The sequence below is a fragment of the Thermobia domestica genome, chromosome 4, assembly GCF_964235325.1.
Source record: "Thermobia domestica chromosome 4, izTheDome1.hap1.1, whole genome shotgun sequence".
In the NCBI taxonomy this organism is placed as follows: domain Eukaryota; kingdom Metazoa; phylum Arthropoda; class Insecta; order Zygentoma; family Lepismatidae; genus Thermobia; species Thermobia domestica.
Genome location: NC_137457.1, coordinates 245,404,773 through 245,429,470, shown reverse-complemented (window position 1 = coordinate 245,429,470; position 24,698 = coordinate 245,404,773). Strand labels below are relative to the sequence as shown.

General features: G+C 36.1%; 1 protein-coding gene across 3 annotated transcripts in view; it reads right to left on the bottom strand.

Annotated features, from left to right (window-relative positions):
- The window catches only part of LOC145683953 (uncharacterized), a 318,861-nt gene that overhangs the window by 15,178 nt on the left and 278,985 nt on the right, over positions 1-24,698 (bottom strand). For 2 of the 3 annotated variants that reach the window (XM_081755667.1, XM_081755668.1), the window contains 2 exons: positions 20,978-21,097; positions 1,940-2,084 (listed from right to left, as the gene is read on the bottom strand). In XM_081755667.1, the coding sequence (XP_081611793.1) occupies positions 1,940-2,084; positions 20,978-21,097 (265 nt within the window). Of the gene's footprint in view, positions 1-1,939; positions 2,085-20,977; positions 21,098-24,698 lie in introns of those variants that run through there. The other variant, XM_081755669.1, reaches the window with a different exon arrangement.

The following is a 24,698-nucleotide window of genomic DNA, read 5'->3' as shown; positions in this document are numbered from 1 at the left end:
TTTGTTCACCCAGGTTGATCTATACTTTTTGTCTCATCTTGGTGTCAGGAATCACCTCGCAAACGTTGTCGGTGTTGCTTTGAAATACCCTGTATAATAACTTTCTTTACATAATAACTAAAAACGTATGCCTTTTATTGAAACGCTTGGATTGCGAGCATAGCAAGGACGAAAATTTTTAACAAATCTATTTGTTTGCAAACCAACAACAATATTGTTTTAAGAGGGCACCCACATCTTTCTGAAGCGACGCATCGTTACTCATTTCCAACACTTTTTCCTTTCTTCTTGCTCGTTCGGCATCTTCTTGCTATCAGCTGACGGGGCAACCGCACTGCTCACCCTGCCTAAAGGCCCTCCAGCACTTTGTAGAACATATTTTCAATGATCTAATCTTTAGGCAGAACGGGGATTTCTGTTCTGCGTAATCTTTAAAGACGGTATTTTATGAGTCTAGGGATTTTCTTTAAGGGCAATGCAGTACAGAAATGCTTGTCTCTTAGCGTGATTTTATGCAGATCGGATCTCATGTGTATAATGGCTGTAATAACGAGAGCAGAGACAAAATATAAGCGGCCAAAATCCAACGAAAATTCTGACGAGACAGCAAAATCCAAGGGAACGAATCATAGGAGTATATATTGGATGTACCAGTGCACAACCCATATATTTATTTTTTCCTTCAATTGGCATATATTCTAAAATATTATCTGTAATTTTTCAATTTATTGATATAACTTTCTTTAACAATATACTGAAAACTCAATAAAATGTAAAAATGTTATAATAAAAGTGCAGATGGGCATTAATTACTTTCACATACACCCGTATGGAAAGCTTTGGGTACTGCTTTTATTATACATTTAATACATTCGAAATATGTTCAGCATATTTCTGTAAGATTATTCATTTTAATTACGAAAAGTAACTGTGATATTCTTTTTTCTCTAATTTTCATCCTTACGATTTTGTATATAGGTCCTTATTTTGAGTGTTGAATAAATATTTATTTATTTTAATTTTGAAATATTGATCAACTTTTTTAAAAGAGAAAACATAGATCAAAATGTGGAACATATAGATACTATAGCAGTCTTATGTGAGTTGCTGAGTTTTCAGTATCAAAAAAATGGTATTTCAATAAAGTGAAGAATTGTAGATAACATATTTAATGCATGACAGTTGAAGGAAGCAAAATAATCATCCTTTTATTATGCTGAGCCTGTGATTCTGTTCATTTAATGTTGTCCGAATTGTCCTGGGATTTTGTCCTCTTGTTTTTTGTCCTGCACTCCTAATAATATGATTAGAAGTTTTAACAAATTCCCTTAAAAGAATAAGTATTCCTTCAAGTTTCATCATAACTTTTTGACTTTACTCTACTTGTTCTTCTCGGGGAAAATGACTAGGATACAGGTCTGTTATTGGCAGTGTCATTTACATCTACTTGAGTAAAGATGAATGCATTTTTTAATACCTGCAGGGAAAATCGAAAATTGATTGATTCGGGTGCACAAAATCTATTTGACATTGTAACTCTAACGTAAACGAGCATAAAACAAACTTACTTCGGTCTAATATCAAGTTATTTCACAACAAAATTTTATTCAGTTTTCCTGCAAGAGGATGCATAAGTCAGCCGTCTTCTATATCACAACACCTTTCGGCATCTCCAAATAAGCCGAATTAACCATGATTATTTAATAACTGTGTAATTTTACCTTAAGGGCGTAATTCTTGTGAACAAAATCCGACACTTTTTAGCATTCCTTGTAAAGAGGAAGTTAGCACAAAATAACGAAAAATACTTTTGTTATATTGATAGATTTCCGACAAAAGTAATGTTTTTTATGCCATGATAGAAGCGAACCTTTTGAGCTTTATGTCGCTGATTTTTTGTGATATTAAGATTACTTTGCATTATACAAATAATACTTACGATTGTTTCTAGTTTCTTATTCTTCTTTCTCTCTTTAAATTCAACCAGTATGTTATAAACAACTGTTTTGGCACTTCTCTTTCCCTTCAGGTATTTCATCCATTGCGGTCGACAACAATCCTCCTTTAGACTCTTTATTAACAGGCTGTATTAAATAATAATAATAATAATAATAATAATAATAATAATAATAATAATAATAATAATAATAATATACCAGACTTATGACAAATACAGGAACATATACATAACATACATAGACTATCAGAAAGCCTACAACTAAACACTGTATTCCTGGATTTTGCACCATTTAAAAATCTATTTAGAAATTGATAACTTTGTACAATGGGAATGAGCAAATGGAATACACTATACTTAATAAACATCCAGACATAACTTGAATAGAATATATATAAATTCGGAGAGGAATTTTCAAAGGAGGTATCTTAAGCTCAGTGCTAATCAGCTTAGGACTCAGTGTACGGTTAGAATTTATATCATAAAATTGAAAGTGACTATGTTTGTGACTCTTAATCTTTTGAACCACCCAACCGATCTCGATCAAACTTTCAACGTACATGCGGTTCTGGCCTGGGACTGTTTTTACCTATTTTATTTTGACGGTACAACTTAGGGATGGAGAGGAGGGGACATAGAAAAATTAATAAAACTTAATAATTCTTGAACCACCCGACCGATCTTGATCAAATTTTCAACGTAGATGAGGTTCAGGCCTGAGATGCTTTCTTCATTTCATTTTTACAGTGCAACCAAGGATCTTATAAAATAGAGGATCTGCCCTTGCAACAAAATCTTGAATCCGTACGTCACAGCTTTGTCACCCCTACTCTGCCCACTCCACCCAATAGGATTGCAATGTTTGAGCCAACAAACATGGCGAAAAAGAAAGTAGCCAATCAGACGTGCCAATGCCCTGTTGTTTTTTGGCTTCATTATTTAATAGGATGAAGATACATATGGGCAGATCCTCTATTTTAAAAGATCCTTGAGGGCAACGAAGGGGAGGGGAGGGGAGATATAAGTAAAAAGAACAAGTAAAAATAAAACTGACCGGTTTTTGACTTCGTCACGCTTAAACCACCCGCCCAATCTTAAAAAAGTTCAACACAGATGAGGTGGTTTTTCTCATATCACTTTGACGGAGGAGCTTAGGGATGGGGGAGGGGAGAGGACAGATACATAAAAATAAATAAAACTTAATAACTCTTGAATCAGCCAACCGATGTCGATCAAATTTTCAACATAGATGACGTTCGGGCTTGGGATAATTTTTATTATTTTACTTTGAGGGTGCAATGTAGGGGAGGGGATATATATGATGGATAGGGTGTACTGTAGGATGGAACAAATTTTGCACAGATTTACAATTGTACAAATTTCGGTGGAAGTTGTTGAAAGTCAAGTTAATGAGCATAGCAATCAGATTAAAGAATAACAGGAAGAAATAATTGCAATCAAGGAAAACATTATCACCATAAACTATAATCCTAATCAGATCAACAGGGACCAAATGCCCAATGAACCCAGACTAGCTATAGAAGAAAGCGATATACGTGAAAGCTATTCTGAGAAGGATTACAGTGTCTCTAGCATTGGGAAAGAGAAGAGAAGACCGCATTCATCACATCGCAGGAAAACCAGATACGTAAAATCTACTCATAGTAATCATCATTTCAGATATAACGAAATAAGATCTTTAACGAAATTTAGTGGAAGTTCGGAAGAGATATCTGCAAGTACATTTTTGGAAAAGTTCGAAGAAGAATGCGACTTAATGGGTGTAGATAGATCCAAATATTTTAAAATTTTGCCACACGTTTTATTACCACCTTGCTCTGTTTGGTTCAAAGCGATCAGGATAGTTTACGTAATTGTTTAGATTATAAGAACGCACTGCTTTCCAATTCTGAACATGACTTTATGTTGGCAAATCAAGACGCTTTGGTTCGAAACAGACGTTATGATCCAAAAATTGATAAGACTCTTACTGATTTTGTGATTTCCGTATATAATGAGTTGAAATTAGTTAGTTCATACCAACAGGAATCACGAATTATAGCATCGATCCGGATATTGTTAAATTTTAGGTTGCAGCAAATACTGATTTCTTCACAATGCATTAATTTCAATCATCTAATTATGATAGTGCAAAATTTTGAAATCAATCTATGGCGCAAAGTAATACTAATCGAAACCAAAATAATAATAACTAAAGTCAAGCCAATCATATTCCAATCCGATATATCAATGTGGTTGAAGAGTGGAATCCTAATGTAAGATGTAATGATAGATTCAATTATACCGGTAATAGAACCGAACTCAATTTCAGAAGAAACAGAAATAGTTATCGTACAACATTTAGAAATCAGACAAACAGTACATCTAATTTTTGTCGTGATGGATTTCGTGTAATTTCATAGGTGGCAGAAATTCTCAAAATAGAAATCAAAGAACTGGGGGGATACATAATATACAGAACGGTAATCAAGATTGTGTTATACAACGTTACCTAACCGAATCTTTTGGTAATGTAACTGGAGTTAGGAGTTATGGCGTTCGACACAACATACTCAACTAGTTTTTTGTTTTGTTTCACTTGGAATATTGTTATAATTTCATTTGTAATTCGTACTTTGTTTGAATTCTATACAGTTATATTAATATTGTTAGAATTGGATGTATTTGGCTTAGAAGATCCGTACCTCGGTTTATGGAAATGATTACGAAGAATGTATGAGAATTCAGCATACTTTTCAATTTATATATTAATCTATTAGAATATATTTGTTATAATTTCTTTGTAATTCGTACTTCTTCTGATTTCTATGCAATTACATTTATGCCTTAATACAAATATTTTTTATCAAAGTTATGCTAACTATGCCCAAATAAATGGAATAGGTTATGTTATATTTCAGCTTATACCAACTTTATTGTTAACGAGTATAAATGGCATTGAATTAAAGAATCAATTTAGGACCTAAATAATTAGCCAAAGGATTGCATTTTGAATTTTCCCTTATCCCTCTTGTAATTTGCACTCTGTCCACTGATATAGACACGAAGCGCCAAGAACATTTTTTGCACAACGACTGTGGTAACCATAATATATCTACTGATAGCAATACACAGTGGCGTGTTTGGGATTTCGTTTTGGGGAGGGGCTATGCACAACACGTGAATAAGCACTTAGAAAAGAAAAGGAGGGGAGCCAAAACACTATGAAAATATGGGTTGGCAGGCCCGTGTTGTGTGGTTATAGGGTTAGCGTATTGGCCTGCGGAATCAGAGATCCTAATTTCAATTAGCGCATAAAGTAAGAATTTTGTGTGTACTTTCCTTACTCAAATAATAGCTTCATACATTTTAACTTCGATGAAAATAATGTATTTATCCGTAATTTATTAATTTGCAAGAAAATACAAATTGCAACAAAAATATCCCTATGACCTCTAATCATAATAACCCTATTACTAAGCCACTTCATAAAGCTAGTTTGCAAAACAATTGCCGAAATTTGAATTGCATGTAACTTGAATAAAGTATTAATTGAAGGTAAAATGTATAAAATTTTTATTTGGAAAACAAATAAAGAGATTGCCTTGCACGAGAATAGAACTCAAGACCTCTGAAGCAGGACTCGAGTACGCTTCTCACCACAGACTACGGGACTGATGAATGATATTTTCATAAAGTTTTCTTGCTCGCTTTTTTGTGTGTCGATGCAAGTGCCATCCGTGAAGGACCTGTCTTTATTCTGGGTCAAATCGTTTATCATTTTTCTGCAGAGTCCAAATGCGCAATAAGAAATGTGGGTTCCCATTTAAAATGTTAAAGTTACTCCCCGTACCTCCAAAGGAAGGAAGGTGTTGCGTTTTGTATCATTGGATAGCCTTTCCAAATATTTAACATGCTTTTTTTTTCCTGATCTGTATATTTAGCGAGATAATTGATCATTCCGGGACTATGAAGACCTACACACATATAGAATGCTTGTGTTTTCGATAAAAGGTTGCAAGTGTAATTATTCACAATTTTATCAATTTACAAAGTTTCCAAATACAGAATTCCTACTTCCCAATATGGATTTAAATCGCAATACTAACAATCAGTAATAGTCAGGTTTTCTAATTTTTTTCACTTCTTATGAATTGCCTTCTTGTGAAAGGGACGTTAAACTCAAAATCAAGTCAACTCATATCGTGATATATTCCTACCGATACAAGGTTTCGGATAAAGAACAAACGCTATGACTGTTGTTGGTTTGAATCGGCCTTTGGGAGTGCATCTTTAAAATTATGTTTATCTATAGTGTTGTAATAAAAGGATAATAGGTGTAGAAGTATCAAAGCAAATATAAGGCCAAGGAGCAAATATGTCGAATGATTTTGTTTTTTAGTTATTAGCATCATCGTCTTTGGTGAGAGACATCTCAGTTTGAATCTGAAAGTAAATCCGGTTTCTGAATCTGAAAGCGCATCTGATTTATTATAGAGGAAGATATTTTACTTGGAATTTTCTAGAGAAAGAAGACCAATTGACTTACATGTATCACTTCCCAAGGGTAACACTCCGATTTTGATAAAATTTAGCAGGTAGATACTACACATAGACGAATACGTACTTTTTTTACTTTCTGTGGAACAAGGGTTTTAGAGGGCAAAAGTCCTCACCCAAAATTTTGAAAATTGACGTCCGAAAGGTAAGAAGAAGTGGATCGAAGTGAATGAAATTGTGTACAGATATTGTACACATAAGATGAGGGAATACGTGATTCGAATTTTGCTGAAAATAATAACAATAAAATTGTTGAGTTGACCGAAAGGTTAGGTGGCGGAAAGAGTGGACCGAAGCAAATGAAATTGTGTGTAGATATTATGTATGTAAAATAAGGTCTTTCGTGTTCAACAAGTGTCCCCATCCGATTTCTTCAAATTTGACATATCAACAGTAAGCACAAACAGTATAGAGTATTATGTAGTATTTCGGGAGGCGTCTTTAACCCTTACAATGTTTTTCCGCATAAACAGAAAGACGTGTCAATTTATTTCCTATTTACTGTTGATGTGCAAAATTTGAAGGAAATCGTATACGGACACTTGGAAAACACGACAGGTCTTATTTAACATATACAATACCTACAGACAATTTCATTTGCTTCGGTCCACTCCTTGCTGCGCTACTACGGTAAAATTTACTTCTTTCAGAGGGAGTCTTGGCCCCAAAATAGTATTGAGGCAAAGGCCCCCTCAGAAATGTAATTTAGATATTTTGTAATCAACGGTTTAAAAGGTCTGTGACCCGCCCAACTTCTTAAAAAGTAAAATACGAAACACTATTCCCTTATTTTACGTCTATAATATCTGTGAACAGTTTCATTAACTTCGGTTTACTTCTTCTTGCCGTTCAGCTGCCAACTTTCAAAATTTTGGGTAGGGGTTTTTGCTCCCTAAAACCGTCTTTTGGCATGAAATAAAAACATACATATTTATTTTTTGCGTATTGTCACTAAAAAATACGTTGCAATTCTGCATGTCCTTTAGGCACTTCTGACATACTGTCATTAGAACTTTTGATATTTCGTGATGTAAGATTTGGAGGGGTCCATGCTCCACCCAACCGTTTTTTTTTTTCAGGAAAATACGAAATACGTGTTCCCTCATTTTACGTCCACAATATCTATGCACAACTTCATTCAATTCGGTCCACTTCTTCTTGCCTTTCAAACGTCTACTTTCAAAATTTTGGGTGGGGGCTTTTGCCTCCTAAAACCGTTGTTCCGCAGAAAGTAAAACAAAAAACACGTATTCGTCTATGTGTAGTATCTACCTGCTTAATTTTATCAAAATCGAAGTGTTACACTTGGGAAGTGTCACATGCAAGTCAATTGATGTTCCTCCCCTAGAAAATTCCCAGCGAAATATCTTACTCTCTTGAATTGACACACAAAAAAGCGAGCAAGGAAACGTTATAAATATATCAATTATCAGTCCCGTAGTTTGTGATCAGATGGTTAGGTTAGTGAAGTTCTGCTTCAGAGGTCTTGAGTTTAATTCAAGCGCAAGGCAATCTCTTTATTAGTTTTCCCAAATAATGAGTTTATACATTTTAGCTTAAATTAATACTTTATTCGATTTTCAGGTAATACAAATTTTGATAATTGTTTTGCAAACTAGCTTTATGAAGTGGTACTTAGTAATAGGGTTATTATGATTACAGGTCATAGGGTTATTTACAACAAAACCAAACCATTTTTGTCGCAATTTGTATTTTCTTGCAAATTAATAAATTACGGATAAATACATTATTTTCATCGAAGTGAAAATGTATGAACTTATTATTTGAGTAAAGGAAGTACACATAAAATTGTTACTTTGTGCGCGAATTGAAATTAGGATCTCTGCTTCCGCAGGCCAATACGCTAACCCTATGACCACACAGCACGGACCTGCCTGCCCATATTTTTATTACGTTATGGTTCCCCTCTTTTGTTTATAAAAGTCCTTATTTACGTGTTGTGCATAACCCCTCCCCGAAACGAAATCCTAAATGCGCCACTGCATATTGATATCAGTAGATATAATATGGTTACCACAGTAGTTGTGTGAAAAATAATCTTGGCGCTACGTGTTTATCAGCGGATAGTGTGCGAATTAAAAGAGGGATAAGGGAAAATTCCCTTTGGTAATGTTTGATGTACGCTATAACCAGGAGAGTCATTTCGAACGACAGTTGAATGGGAAACTATAACAGTTGTACCCAAGGGCGTCATTTAGGGGAGCAAGAGAGGACAATTACCCCCACAAGAGTTTGAGGAATACATATACTTTAATCAATTGTCTATTTATATACTACTATAAAACATGAAAGTCTTATGTCTGTTGTGTTCTTGCACCCCTAAAGCAAAGTCTCAAATTATGCCTCTGGTTGTAACATATATCCAGTATTACCAAACTGGATTTACCCCTCACATCCCTTGTAATTCGCACTGTCCACAGATATGGATAAGAAGCACCCAGAACATTTTTTGAACAACGACTGTGGTAACCATAGTATATCTAGTGACAGTAATAAACAGTAACGTATTTAGGATTTTGTTTCGGGAAGGGGTCATGCACAACACGGAATTGGTATTTACGATTCTCCTTTTGGGTGACGACAAATTTTAATGAAATTGTATATATACGAAATTTATTTCGAGGTGCTTGAACCCCATAGCCACCCCCTAATTACGCCACTGTCAATGTGTTTACGAATACAACTGATTTGAACATTTCTATCGTTGTATGCATTATAAACATATGGCGAATAAATATTTTACTTGTAGTTACAAATGGCTACTTTATTAGTTACAAGAAAAATGATTCCAGCGGGACCTTTTCCGCGTAAAGTATACATATTCCTCACTCTGCCTCTTGATAACTTAACGCTTTCTATCATTTATGCAGAAACATTAAGACGGGTTTACTGGCTATTGCACTTTCTAATATTGAAACTTTAAATGTGCACTTCTACCTCGCGAAAGGTAGCGCGGAAGGCATTCAGCAAAGTGTGCTTTCCCCTTGTCGGAATCGAACCCCGGACCCCGTACACCACAGATGCACGTGCTAGCCTCTAACCCACACAGGAAAGTTATAAGGCCAGCGTGTTTTAGTAATTCTACTGGAAATGCTCGACATATGCACTTGTAATACATTGAGTAATTTATTCGAGAGAGGCAAAGCATTTTACATTGAATCCTTGTCCTGTGTTTATTCTTTCTATATTTTGTATAGCGCATGAAATAAGAAATACATTTTTCACTACGAAATGTCCGGAAATACTCTTTTAACTGATCATAAAACAGAAATCTGTCGGTGAAGTAATATGGAGTAATATGTAGTATTCTATTTTTATACCGATTTCCTTCGTCGATAAGAGGTAAGCATACGCACCTTTGGCGTAAGAGACCCGGTTCGATTTCTGGTGTGAGCTCATGTGATTCGGATTGCACGCTAATCAGTAAATAAACGTCTCATATAGCCTCGCTGATGAAAGGAACGTTAAACTCAACATCAAATCAACCTTAATTTTTGCCATCAGTAGAAGCAAGGGGTAGACGTTACTATCATGCTAAAACCATGCATTTATTTCTTTGACACATATTACAAAGCATCGGACTATTTGCGACATTAATTGTAGAAGCTTTAAGAGAAACAAGCTTTACGAACATTAAGTCGCTTCAAACGTTCAAATCGCTTTATAAAAATACAGATTATGAATTACAAAAACTTTTTACATTGTAAGTAAAAATACAACATATATTGCTTTTATCTCTCTCACATACTCTCCCCCTCTCTCTCTTTCCCTCCTGTCTCTCTCTCACACACAATATCTCTCTTTCTCTACATATACACTTGAATATTTCAGTAAGTATCAGAAGCATAAATAATTTTCATTTTGGAAGCGTGGTTTAAGGTTGGTATTCAAATTAGAAATCTGTTCCCATTAAAACAATGTTAATGTTCCTCATTTTAGCGTCTTCGTATATAAATTATGAACATTCTGAATAAATGTAACTGAGGTTTGAAATGTGTCGAAACGAGTTGATTTTATTTTTTGAGAACTTCAAAGCACGACTTTATATTTAAGGAAATGTTTCCAAATATTGAGAAAAAAAAACTTTTACGCACGGCAGTAGTCGAGCGCCATGCGACTGAACCAGGATTACTACGCGTTAATTGATTCGTTTTAGTCTGTTTACGTGTATAATATACGCGCAGTATTTGATTCAAACTAAAGGAGTTTTGTATTTTGTTTTTTTAAGAATCTGTAATGTTGATAATTTAGTCTATACAATGATATAATGCCTTGCGAGTCCTCAATTACATATTCCTGTGGTTTGCCAATCTATTTAACTATAAACAAGCAACTGTTTTGAGCGACAAGAAAGGGTACTTTATTTAGGCGAGCCACAGTAAGTAACGCTTTAGCTGAATGGTGCAGTTCACCGTGATTTCTCATGGTGTGTGGAGGTGTGTTTGAGCGCTCCGTGAAAGCATATCCTGTGTTTCATTTGTTTTTCTTTTTATTTTTTTGTCCTTTGCTTAGGACTGTGTAGTAGTGTTATTTACTGGAAACTGTCAAGTAGTACTACTTTATGAATACCATTCGACAAAATACGGTAAAATTTGAGTTTGACAAGAATTTCAGACAATTTCGACCGTCCCCGGCTGAAATACACATATGGTTAAGTGAAAATTTTTTCCGATCTGATGAACAAAGTGATTGCAATCCAATTACACAACGAAGACTTCTGTGTATATGTTAAACTGGATACAGCTCTGAATTCCGAACAAGCTTTACGTACTTTGCCAGACTCTGTTCCCTTCCGTCATTCGACTGGTGTTGCCTCTGTGGTGAATATAGTGGATGCTACTACTAACTATGCTAAAGTCCGTATTTTTGAATTACAGTGTGAACTTAGTAATGATGTAGTACGTGATACCTTGCGTGCATATGGTGAGATTAAACGAATAGTACATGAAAAGTGGGGCACTCACTTAAAATAACCTGTGTTGAATGGTGTTCGTGCAGTTTATCTAGAATTGGGGAAACATATACCCTCTAAACTTCACTTCATGGGTTATAAGGATTCATTTGTGTATCCTGGATAGCTTCGTACTTGTTTCCGCTGTTTGAGTACGGATAATCTTGTTTCCCAATGCAAGATACCACCTCGTCAGTTACCTCGTCCTCAGCACAAACAGGACGACCTTCGTATGACAGCTTTATCCACTGGTAATCTCCCGAAAACCCCGCATTACTCGTTAAACTCACTGTCTACTTCTTTACGGCCCAGTGTTTCCACGAGTGTTCGTGATGTGTGTCGAGCTCCCCCTCCCTTGGTGCATGATCCTACAGAATTTCCTACTTTATGCCATGATGTCATAGCCGATTCTGAGGCAAGTACTACGGCCTTACACGATTGTGTTGACCCGATTCAGTGGCCCACGACCAACTCCGTGCTACAACGTGCCCCGTCCAATCTGGCAACGTCGCAGGATGATGTACCAAACTCTACCTCTCATGTTCAGCTTACTAAGAAATCAGCCACAACTCCTGAAAATGTATCTGAATCTACTTTGCCCTTTACTAGTGCTCATTGAAATCAACTACGGCGATCGTTACGTAAAAAACGAAAAGTGCTCTCAAATAAAACATACAGTGTTAGCCAAGCAATCCAAGATAGTGTGAGTGACCCGGAAACACACAGCGGCGGTGGTGACCTTGACTCTGACATGGTTTGTAACAACTTCTCTGCTACAGGCGAGTCTCGTGAGAAGAGTGGTGAAACAGAATCTACTGCTTCATAAGTTCTTGTGCATAGCTTCTCGCCAGTACCGTTCACGTGCCTTCGGGTTCTTATGCCATATATTTTCTTTTCTGCTTTCTCTATAGTGCAGTTCTCACGTGATGTTTACCGGATTGTTTCTATTTATGTTTTTCTTTTTCTTTCTTTTCAAACTTCAGGAAGAGTGGTGGAGATTGTGTTTCCAATGGATGCAATATTTCTCCTCTCCCCCCCTATAGTGAGGTGTATTCTTGCACAACTTATGCAGTTTTTGGTGTTATTTTTTCACATTGTTTTCTTATTTTATGTATTTATTAACTTGATGGCAGGTTCTCTGTCTCCTAATAGACCTAACGTGCGCCGTCTATGTACAATCAATATCGCTGGCATTCACCATCCAGCAAAACAAAATAGTTTAAAAACTTTTGTTATGCAAAGTGATTACATCATTCTTCTGCAAGAGGTCCGCTTTGAACGTTTTAAATTTCTGCCAAGGTACAATGCAATTGTGAATATCGGACCCAACAATCGGGGTACTGCTATCTTAATCAAAAAGGGTATTGTCGTAGAACGTATTAAGCAACTTCCCTCTGGCCGTGGTATCAGTTTATTTTGAGATGGATTTAATATTGTGAACGTTTATGGTATTTCTGGAACAGTTAACAGGCGCTCTCGTGATAATTTTTATAATGAGGAAATTGTGCAGATTTTACCAGATAATTGTGATCCTATTATTCTGGCTGGTGACTTTAATGTACTGGAACGAAAAGTCGATACCACTGGTATCTTCCACCTTAGTGTCACTTTTAGCCGCCTTATCCAACAGTTGCGACTCAGAGATGTGTGGTGGAACCATTGGACGGCCCTTAAATTTACTTTTAAGAATAGTCATATGATGTCCAGGTTAGATAGGTGGTACATAACGTCTTCTGTGTTCAAATAATATTAAAACGGACATATGTCCAGTTTCATTTAGCGACCATGCAGCGGTTTATTGTGTTCTTAAAATTCCGACAGGTGTCTCGCATACGCACGGTAGAAGTTACTGGAAATTAAATATTCAACTTCTCCATCCAGCTACCATTAGGAATGATTTTCTTCAACGTTGGCAATTTTGGGTACGTCAACGACGTTACTTTACGACTATTTCTGAATGGTGGACTTCTTACATTAAACCCAACATAAAACGTTTTTTCCAATGGTACGGAAAAGAAATTAAGCACGAGACTCATCAGACATTAGAATATTACTATGCTGTATTAAACGATATCTGGTCTCAACCCAGCAGCCCTCACAATCTCAGTCATATTCATAAGGTTAAAGAGCAGATTACACGCATACAACTTCGGGCTCTTGAACGATATCAGACGGCTTCCACATCTGCATCATTTTGTAAATCTGAGTGCATCTCTTTTTACCATTATCTTCACTCGCAGAAGCGTCGTCAACAGAACTACATTGAAGCTATTACGGTGGATGGTGCTGGCGAAATTACGGATCTTAATGATCTTAAGATTCATGTGTATGAACATTTTTTCTTCGTTATACCGTCCTGGTGAAATCAATGCTACTGCACTAGAGACATATTTCCCGGAGCAAATTCTCCAACTGTCTCCTGGCGTACAGCAACAATTAATGGCGGACATTACTCCGACGGAAGTCCGCGACGCATTGAGTACATGTAAAGACCGCAAGAGTCCCGGTCCAGATGGACTAATTTATGAATTCTATGTCTCCTATTGGGATATTGTTGGAGCGAAGTTATGCCACCTTTTCAATGAACTCTTAAGGCATTCCAATTTCATTGATAATCAAGGTGTCATTGTTCTCATACCTAAAACGAACTGTCCGGTGACCATACAGAACTACCGTCCTATAACATTACTCAATACTGACATGAAACTTTTCTCTAAAGTTTTAGCCCGACGCTTGAAACTTGTTTGTCACGAGATTATTAGTGATTTCCAATCAGCAATTCATCCCACCAAGAATGTGTTTTCTGCTCTTGGTAAGATCCGTGACATCACTGAATATTTTAAATTTAAGCGCATACCTACATGTTTATTATCAGTTGACTTCCAGAATGCTTTTGACTTTTTATCCCATGACTATCTTTACACTGTTCTACGAGCCTACAAGTTTCCTGATTCATTTATTGATTTGATTCGTGCGCTGTACTCTTCAGCCACTTCCCGTGTGCAAATAAATGGTCAATTTACAGCTCCCTTTTCCATAAGTCGTGGAGTAAGACAAGGATGTACTTTATCTCTATATTTATTTAGTTTGGCGCCTGAACCTCTGTTCTACCATCTAATGTCGCTCCCCTCGTCAGTGAATCATGATTTTCAAAATATCAATGTTCAAGCTTTCGCTGACGACGTGACACTCCTTTTCACTACGAATGAACAGTTTGCGCATATTGAACAGTGTCTACAGACTTTCGGGCATGTGAGTGGTGAAAAAATCAATGTGAACAAATCGACGTTATTGTTATATAATGCTTCCATGGTCCAGTCACCCTTCTCTATTGACCACCATTATCTGATAAATGACCAAGTCAAAATACTTGGTATTACTTTTACAGTTCGAACTGACGTGCTGACAGATAATTTGGGACCCTATTCTTCAGAAGTTACGCCTACTTAGTGCAGACAATAAATGTCGGAGCTTGAATTTGATCCAACGCACCTGGTTTGTTAATAATTACATTCTTTCTAAATTGTGGTATGTAGCTCAGATTTTTCCTCTGCCTGAATGTTATGCAAGGAAGATTGACTCTCTCATTGGAGTGGATTTTATTTTCGACTCCCGCGAAATATTACCTATTGCTCCTATTTTACAGGCGGATTACAAGTTACTAATGTGAGACAAAAATGCAAAGCTTTTTATATGCGTAATGGATTGAAGTTATTTCTAGATTCTAACTCACACAGATTGGAATGGATATCGTGCTGGACTGTTTCATTAACTGAATGTAATCCGCCATACATTCGCTTTTTTCCTCATTGTCTTGCATATGTGCGGGAACTCATTTCCGCATGGCCATATGTCCCACCGTTTCCAGAGGCTTGCACCATGTCCACTAAAATGTATGTCGCTTTAATCAACAGTGTTATGTGTCCTTTTGTACCCCGAATTTGTCATAAGTTTCCCACTTATGACTGGCATGTGATCTGGCGAAATGTACACAACAAAATTTTATCTTCAGACATTCGTAGTGTTTGGTTGTGCTTTATTCATGACTTACACCCTACCAATGAACGACTTCATACTATTCGTCGTTCTGAATCTCCTAATTGTGTGCACTGTGGTCGACTGGATACTCTTTTGCATCGTGTGTCTAAGTGCACTGATACGACTCGCATCTGGACCTCTTTTGTGGCTTACTTGCAGTGATCTGTCGTAAACCAGCTAACTATTTTGACCGCCGTATACTTGCCTTTCCAGACTATGTGTGGTATCCCAATACAAAACTCAATGCCGTTAATTGGCTTATCGGGCATACTCTCTATTATACTATGTCCTCTACGCCGAAGTGAACAGTGGAGGAATATTATTTATACTTAAAATATGCTCGTCATCAGACTTTTTCTATGACCAATCTGCATGAAACATCTGTGTTTGCTAATTTCCTCAAAGTGACCTTGTAAGCTTCCATAGTATACTAGTCTGATGTAATGTAACATCAGTGTTTGCAATGTATTAGTTACTACAGTTCAATAAGTGTCTTTAAAAAAATGGTTAGCGTGGAAATTTCCTAATTTTCCAGTCGGGGTTCGATTCGTGCCCCCTTCCTTTAGACTTTTTCCTATGTTTCATTTACAAGGCTGAGCTCCAAATGGATGCTGCTAAACGAAGATAATCTCCAGTGGAGAAATTCAGTGATGATGTAATCTTGAAAATAAAGGAAGGAAAATGAATTGAGAAAACAAGTAACAGAGTTAATTCTGTTAATGCTTCTATATTTGATAATATTCCTTAATTTCGTGCATGTTTAAATTGTTCTTAATTGACACTATATTCTCCCCTTTTCTCCTTGTGCCTGAACGTGTAAATTTTCAGAAATACTGTAAATCAGGTACCTTCAGTTATATTTGCAACCTAAGGGGAAATACGCTTAGTACGGATAAGTTCTCCAACTCGTCTGATTGTTATCGAATTTTGCATTTTTAATATGTACAAATAAATTACTGCATACCAATATTTAGCATTCTCAAAAGTCATTTTACGAATAATGAAATCGGATAAGTTCTTCTTTCGAAGTAGTATTACGTATCAATCAGTGGTGCCGGAATCAAGGAGCTCAGGCCCTGTTAGACCCCCAAAATTTTCATTGGAGGCTGGGCTCTTCCCCGGAATAATCGTTCCATATTTTAATTGATATGCAGGTAGGACTATTGTTAATAGTTTCAAAACTGCCCAAACCTTTGTGTTTACTTAAAAAACTGACCTACTACATATACCTCATAATCTATCCGTAAATTATTTGATACGCATATATGTATATCCATTTGAAGCAAGTTAACTTGTTCATAATCCCTCATTTGAGTTAATTATAAGATTATTTAAGTCCCCTGACTATTATCTTCTCATCGGCGCCTCTGGTGTCCGTATATTTTTTCTGGTATTGTGCCGTTTACTGTGAGTACAAGTATCCAAAGACAACCTTTTGTCATTTCATCAGCCAGCATTTCTGCTCACTCCTGCACAAAGACACACTTTACGATTTGTTATTTTAACAGTCGGGAGAACTTCATGCTGCTGTTCTATCTACTCTACCAGGTGTAATTAAGCTTGGAGCGGGCGTTAGTTGGGTTGCCTAACTCACGGACTTTGTACATCAAGAATTTCTTTGGCCCATTGTACACGTCTCCTCAGAGCCGTAGCTAGAGATTTTGGCGCTCGGGACGAAGTAGAATTCGGCGCCTCTCTACACTCACTTCATCAATCTTTTCCTTAGTTTCGTGAACTTCGGAAATCCAGAAACCTTATCGTAAACAGTATAAAATTCCCACATCGAGACGTTCATAATTACACATGGACCTCGCTAGATGGAAGAACACACAATCAAATTGATCATGTTTGATAGAAAGAAACAGTCCAGCATAATTCCCAGGACCTGACTGTGACATTGATCACTATCTGGTAGCAGCGATGACCAAGAGAGATAGATTATCGTTGAATAAAAATACTATTCAACATCTGAAAACGGAGAGGTTTAGTTTAAGGAAATTAAAGGAGAACAAAGCGAGAAGAGAATACCAGATTGAAGTGTAATAGATTCTCGTTTTTAGAAAGTTTTTAATGTTGAGGATATTTGGGTTCAAATTAGGGACAGCATTAAAATTTCTGCAAGAGAAAAATGAAATGAAAACTTTAAGTTTTACGTCCCATGTTTAAAGGAGAGGGTGATTATGAGAAATGAGTGAAATGGTGGAATGAAGAAAGTGGGAGGAAACGGGAGTAGCCCGAGAAAAATCACGAGCACGGTGTTTGTCCATCACAAAATTCACACGGCGCGAGCTGGGATCAAACCAGGGACCCCATGCACCGGAGGTAAACGCTCTACCACTGAACCACCGCGCCCCTATTTCTGCAAGAGAAAAATTGAGGCACATGGAAATACGTAGAAACAAATCATACTTCGACCAGGAATGCACCAAACTAACGGAGAAGGAGAAATACTCGAACCTGCGTTGGCTACAAAATCCGAACGATATAACTACACTAAATTTCGTTGACATCAGACAGGAAACTTCGAAAACGTTTAGAAGAGAGGAACGTGATTTTCTTGAAAGCTTAAATAATGATCTTAAAAAATAATAGTAAAAAAATTCGAAACATGTTCAAGGCCGTCAACGAATTTAAGAAATTGTATCAACCTCGCGCGCATATATTAAAGAAAGACGACGGAACAATTCTTACTGATACAAATAGCATCTTGAATAGATGGACAGATATATTTGACGATTTGCTTAACACGCAGCCAAAACCTAATATTAGTGGGGAAAGAGAAATTCACCGCAGAACTATAAATTTCAGAGCCTAGCAGAATAAAGTTAAAAATTGCTATAACTAAATCAAAGAAACAGAAATCTCCGGGTGTAAGACGAAATTCCGGCTGTGTTAATGTTAGATAAAAGGGAAAATTGCGGAACAAAATACAGAAACTCATTCTTCTTATCTGGAACAAGGAGAGTGGAAAGAATAAATCACTGTTCGAATTCAAAAGAAAAATAACACAGCTGATTGTAATAATTAGCGAAGCATTTCTTTTGTGTCAACATCCTATAAAATCCTCTCAAAATTTTATTAGTAAGATTGATCTCATACACGGATGAAATTATTGGAGGTTATCAGTGTGGATTTAGACAAAATCAATCAACTATGGACCAGATATCTACCATTCAACAAGTACTTGAAAGGAAATGGGAGTACATTACCCATACATCAATTATTTATTGATTTTAGATAGGTTTAAGATTCTATTAGGAGATAAATATTATACAACATTCTTGCAGAATTTCGAATACCAAAAAAATAGTTAGATGAATTAAGATGTGTTTAAATGAATCCCAAAGTAATCCGAGTCCGAGTAGGAATAAGTTTTGTCCACGAGCTTCCTCGTCGAGAATGCCCTGAAACAAGGAGATGCATTCTCGACGTTATTATTCAACTTTATTCTGGAGTACGCTATAAGGAGAATCAAAGATAGCAACCAGGGTCTAGAGCTGAATGATATTCACCAGGTTATGGCGTGTGCTGATGATGTAAATCTGATAGGAGATGATAGGAGAACAATAGAAAAATGCAAAGACATTATTAAATGCTTCCAGGTTTAGAAATAGATGCAGAAAAACCTAAATTCATAGAAATTAACTGGGATCGTAATACTGTAAACTATGGATGCGTCGAAGTATCAAATAATATTTCCGATAAAGTGGATACTGTCAAGTATCTAGGATCAATATTACCAGACCAAAATCTTATCCACAAAGAAATTAAATATCGACTGAAAGCAGGGAATTCGTGTTATTATTCAGTTCAAAATCTTCTGTCGTTATGAATTCTGTGGAGGAGTTTGAAGCTCAAAATATATAGAACGATAATCATGCCTGTTGGTCTGTATTGTTGCGAAATATAGTCGCATACTTTAAGGGAAGAACACAAACTGAAAGTATTTGAGAATAAATTCCTGAGACGAATATTCGGACCCAAGACGAACGGGAATGGGGATTGGAGGAAACTTCATAATGAGAAGCTGCATAATTTACACCATTTACGAATATTGTTGAGTCATCAAATCTAGGAGGTTCAAGTGGTCTGGTCATATAGGGAGAAAGAAAGAAAGTAGGAACGGTTTCAAAGTTTTGACTGAAAGTCCAATTGGAAAAGTTCATTAGGAAGACATACATGCAGATGGAAGGACAATATTAAGATGAATCTCTCATTAATAATAATACAAAGTAGAAACTGGATTTAGTTGTCTAAGGACAGAAGTCATTGGAGAGGTTTCATGAACGCGGCATTGAACCTGCGGGTTTTATAGGCCATAGAGTGAGTGAGTGAGTTCTTTTACGGTAAAAATTATTTTGTGAAATATAACGGAAATTCATAAGCTTTATGTTTCTTCTGAATGTATACACAGAAAATATCCTGACGATACAACTAGTTGATGGAGAAATGATCCCAATAAGTCCGATTAAATTGGAAGCATTTAATATGTCAATAGAATAAAGAAAAATCACTCTTAGTTATCAGTCTTTGAAAAAGACGAAATTCGTTGGGTTAAGTCCTTATCTCTTAAGCCCCTATTCTACAAATTCGAAAATGTTACTATTACCCCTGTTTACTTTCTTTTAGATATTCCCTTGCGAACAGCAGCTTGAGTGTCTCTTCACTCCTCTCATTTTCATGCTTCATTTTCACCATTGTGATTAATCCGATTGGGTAGAAAAGCGTGATTAACTTAGCAAACGCATCACCATCACAGCACTGACCCCGTATTTCAGACTTTGACAGTTTCCGATGTTGAATACGCTCATGCGTACACTATATGTCATTACTCGACACCGTGTATATCACATCATCATTAACCAATCGAATGTAATAACTTTCTTTAAGTAATAATTAAAAACTTGTGACTCTTATTGAAAATTTTGGGTTGCAAGCGGAGCGAGCAAGGAAATTGTTAACAAATGTATTTCCTTGCGAACTGACAATATTGATTTAATAGGGCACAAATTGTTTTACGGGGCTCCGCGTCGTTTACTCTTTTCCGATACCTTTCCTTTCTTCTTCCTTGTTCGGCGCGCCTTCCTATCAGCGCCCGGGTAATTGTCCCGCTCGCCCCCCTCTAGCTACGGCTCTGCGTGTGGTTTCTACCATAACCGGTTCAGTTACTATAGAACCAACAAAAATGATCAGAATGCGTTTTGAAAAGTTACTACGTAAAATATGAGTATGATTCCATTAAACCTAGAAAAGGACAAACATCATAAATAAAGAGAAAATATAAATTCTCAACATAAACATCTAAAATTACAATATACCTTAAATAAATTCAGCATCTTAGAAGATAATCTGAGATTAAACTTAATAGTATTTGCACTTTTATTATTATTTCTTAGCCTCTCTAACTTCAGATTATTAATATTATTGCAATTGAGCAACAAGAAACTTACGCTTTTACTGCTTTATATCTGCGTTCCTGAATGGGGTTGTTTGCAAAGAGGATATTTTCGATCAAGTTAATCCTCCCATTCTTTTCAATACTACTCATTGTACTCCAAAGTGAGGCGAAACTGAGAATTACAAGAAATAAAAAATAAAATAAATAAACTTAATTATGAATTCATTTAATTACACTATTATATAAATGTTTCCACATCTTTTATTTAAGAGTTTTGTTAATAAGTTCCACGATATGTTGTTTCACTAAGGTACATGCTCAAATTGGAGGCCTCAAAATGGAAATATTCGCAAAATGTCATCTCTTTATGACTTACGGTCCCACAGATATGGTTTTGGAAATCTCCCGAAATCGGACCTTTTTTGGCCTTTCCAGAAAATCCAGTAAGGAAGTTTTTAATGTTCGTTGAACACGATTTGATTTAGAATAAATTTCTCGATTTGCATTGTGAAGGTTGCTGTATAGGTTATTTTTCTTTTGTTACTGTGAAATCAGCATCTGCTATTTGTACTGTATATGCCGTGTTGTTTCCGAGTAGTATTTGTTCTTTTTTTTCTCTTTTCTTACATTTGTGGTGATAAATTCTGCTCTTGCGTTGTGTTAAAGGTTACGTTTACTAACGCTCTTACGAATATGCTGAGTTGAAATCCTTCTGTGTGTATTAGCAGAAAGTTCTATTTCAAGAAACATGTAGATGTTTACTGGCGCACCTACGAGGGGACAACTTCGTTAGCAAATTTAGGGAAAATGTAATTTACCTAGTAGACAACACTGCGCGCGGGCCGGTCCAGTTAAAATTAACAATTAGGTATCCACCTGACAAGTCTTAAGGAGATCTCTTTACAACGAAGGAAGCTACAAGGAAAAAGGAAAAAAAGAAAATTCGAAATTCGAAAATTCACGAATTTTTTACGTTGGGCTGAAATTTGAGAAGGAAATTCAACATCCAGAAGAAAACGAAATAATATGAGGAACTATGGTCCAAACATATTTGTACAAAAATTATCCCGATATCTTAATTAGTGTCCACAAAGGAGCGGATTAAAAAAGTGAGAAAGCCGTGTGTGCTACTTTGTCTCCTGGGTCCGAAAGGATTATATTGTAATATGCCATTACAGTCTAATGATATTATGTTTTTAATAGGAGGGTGCCCGAAATTTTTTGCACCGACTGTACTTGATGTTTAACAAAAAATTTCTGGCTGTTCATATAATTCGTAATTTTATTTGTTATTCTATTTCAAATTAACATGGAAAAACTGTAAAAAATTCATTGGGAATGATAGTTTTGGGAATCAATATCTTTATTTATATTTTAAATTAGTTATAAGTCTTGCATATGTATATGTAAATGGATTATTACAATTCTTACGGTGTCAGTGCTATCCGAAAATATAGATCCACTATTGGACGGAACTTTCCAGATCAAATAACCAATCTAAAATTCGACAGAATTTTCAGGACCACCCTTCACCTCTCTTTTAGATACCTAGGTCCTTCTAAAAAACTAGTTTAATCCAGATTCTACCAAATTTTATTTGTTTCAAAGCCCCACCGCCAAAATGCTTAGTTTTGATTGGCTGATAAACCCACGCTATGATATTAGGGCGCAATTATTCCATTCCACGCCGAAAAGTGTTATTGAAGACACTGGATTTGATCGTCGAGCTTAAAAGGTCGCAACGGAGTGAGAAAAACTGCAAACAAGGTAATATTGGGACTTTATTAACGTCCAAAAGATCACTGGAAGTCTTGGGAGCCATGAACTCTTAAATTACATAGTAAAACTGGTCTAAAAAATCTGAAATAGTAAATGCAAGATAGTTACGCCATGTTTTCATCTGTGGATCGCTATGGACAGGATTCAACAGTAGTGTGATTTCCGTCTTTCTTTTCTTAAAACCGGGTCTGAAGATCAGTGTTTTCCCCTAATATTTTCACCTTCCAATTTTCCTGCTAATTGAGGGTTACAAGACCTGTCCATAATAGATTTGTTTATGTAGTTAGTGAGTGATTTTTTTTTAATTACATACATGGCGGTATCTAATTTTGTGGTAGTCAGTCCAGTAATCACAATGCACGTGTAAATTTCAGTAAGGGCTCCTATCTGACTCCCAAATTGGGAGTCCGGCTTCCAGCGGGATGAGTTGAACATGTAGTTTGTTCCGGGTTCCTGCCCCTTCAGGGCAGGGGTCCTATTGTTAGCTAATACTCCGATATGTCCCCTTAGGGCATCGATTAAACAGGTTGATTTCAAGAATATGATTTAGTAAATATAAGGGCCAGTTGGCCCTGTTCATTTCTTTCCTTTCGTTACCTTTCATAGAGCCGATTTAACATGGTAAAATCTGAATAATTTCTGTGTATATTTATTAGTATAACATGTATTAATGTAGTGTGTAGTATGAATGTGGCATGATGTGTCTTGTAGTTCGAGTAGTATGTGTATATTTGTAATGTAGTATCAGTGATAGTGATAATTAAGTGATGAAAGAGTGTGTTGGACAGTGTAGTATTTACTATGCGATAAATTTTTATTACTCCGTCATTAAGTGAACGTAATATAGTATAATAATTCCGTGTACAAGGTCACATTCAGTTGTTCAAGGGTTCATTATATCGTCGCTAGCCCTAGTGTCAAAAGTCAGTACTAACCGCCATTCTTCTGTCGAGGTGCTTAGTGATTTAGTTTTCGTGAAATTGACCTTTCTTTTCAAAATAAAACCTGGAAGGTATAATTCACAGCCTATATGGATGTACAGTTAGGTCAAGTGACCCAAAATTAATATATTCTAAAAAATTTCAACATTCTGCCTAGTCTAGAAATCTAAATATTTAAATAAATAAACAATACGTAAATTTTTAACAGAAGTCGGGCGATATGATGCTAGTTCTTCGCTTTGAAATTATATTAGATGTTCATTTTTCTTCGTGGCTGCAGAAGCTTATTGTTGCTGCAGAATTTCATAAACATTAAACATTATCGCAGATAATTCTAGTTTCAGTGAACATACATAGGATTTTTTTTCTTTCTTCTTAATAAAGCTACCAGGTATTACATAGTATTGTGTGTGGGATGAAAGAGTCTTGGGTTCGAGTGAGGTTGTCGTGCGGTGATCGGAGCGGGAAATGTTTGTAGTGATTATAGATTTTAAAGTATTATGATGAAATGTGTAAATAGGCTGGGCGTAGATAGAGGAAACAGGGTGTTTGTAGAATATAGCGTCGTGGCAAATGAATATTAATGTGAATATGAATATTAATAAGTATATGAATATTGTAGTAGATGAATATAGAATATAGGACACCCATATAGCTAAATATATAGTAGCCCAGTGAGTACTTCGCCGTGTGTTGATATATATAGATATTGAATAGATATGTGTGGCTACAAACATCTCAAGTTCTGACCCCTGCACCATAATATCACGCGGACCGGAGGGCGATATATAGTCGGACTACGGTAATACTTTGTAGTTTTATGTGTTATAATAATAATCAACCATAGTAATACCATCTGATAGAATAGGTAGCATCATATAATCGCAGACTAGACATATTGAATAATAAATTATGAAAAGACAGTAGTAGTTATACAACAGGGCTGTAGTGAATTATATTTTCTGGTCGGTTTTAAAATAGAATATCCTGCTCCGTGAGATTTTTTTTTTCCCCACGTTACCTACTCGGGCTAGCTTACAATGTTCATGGAGG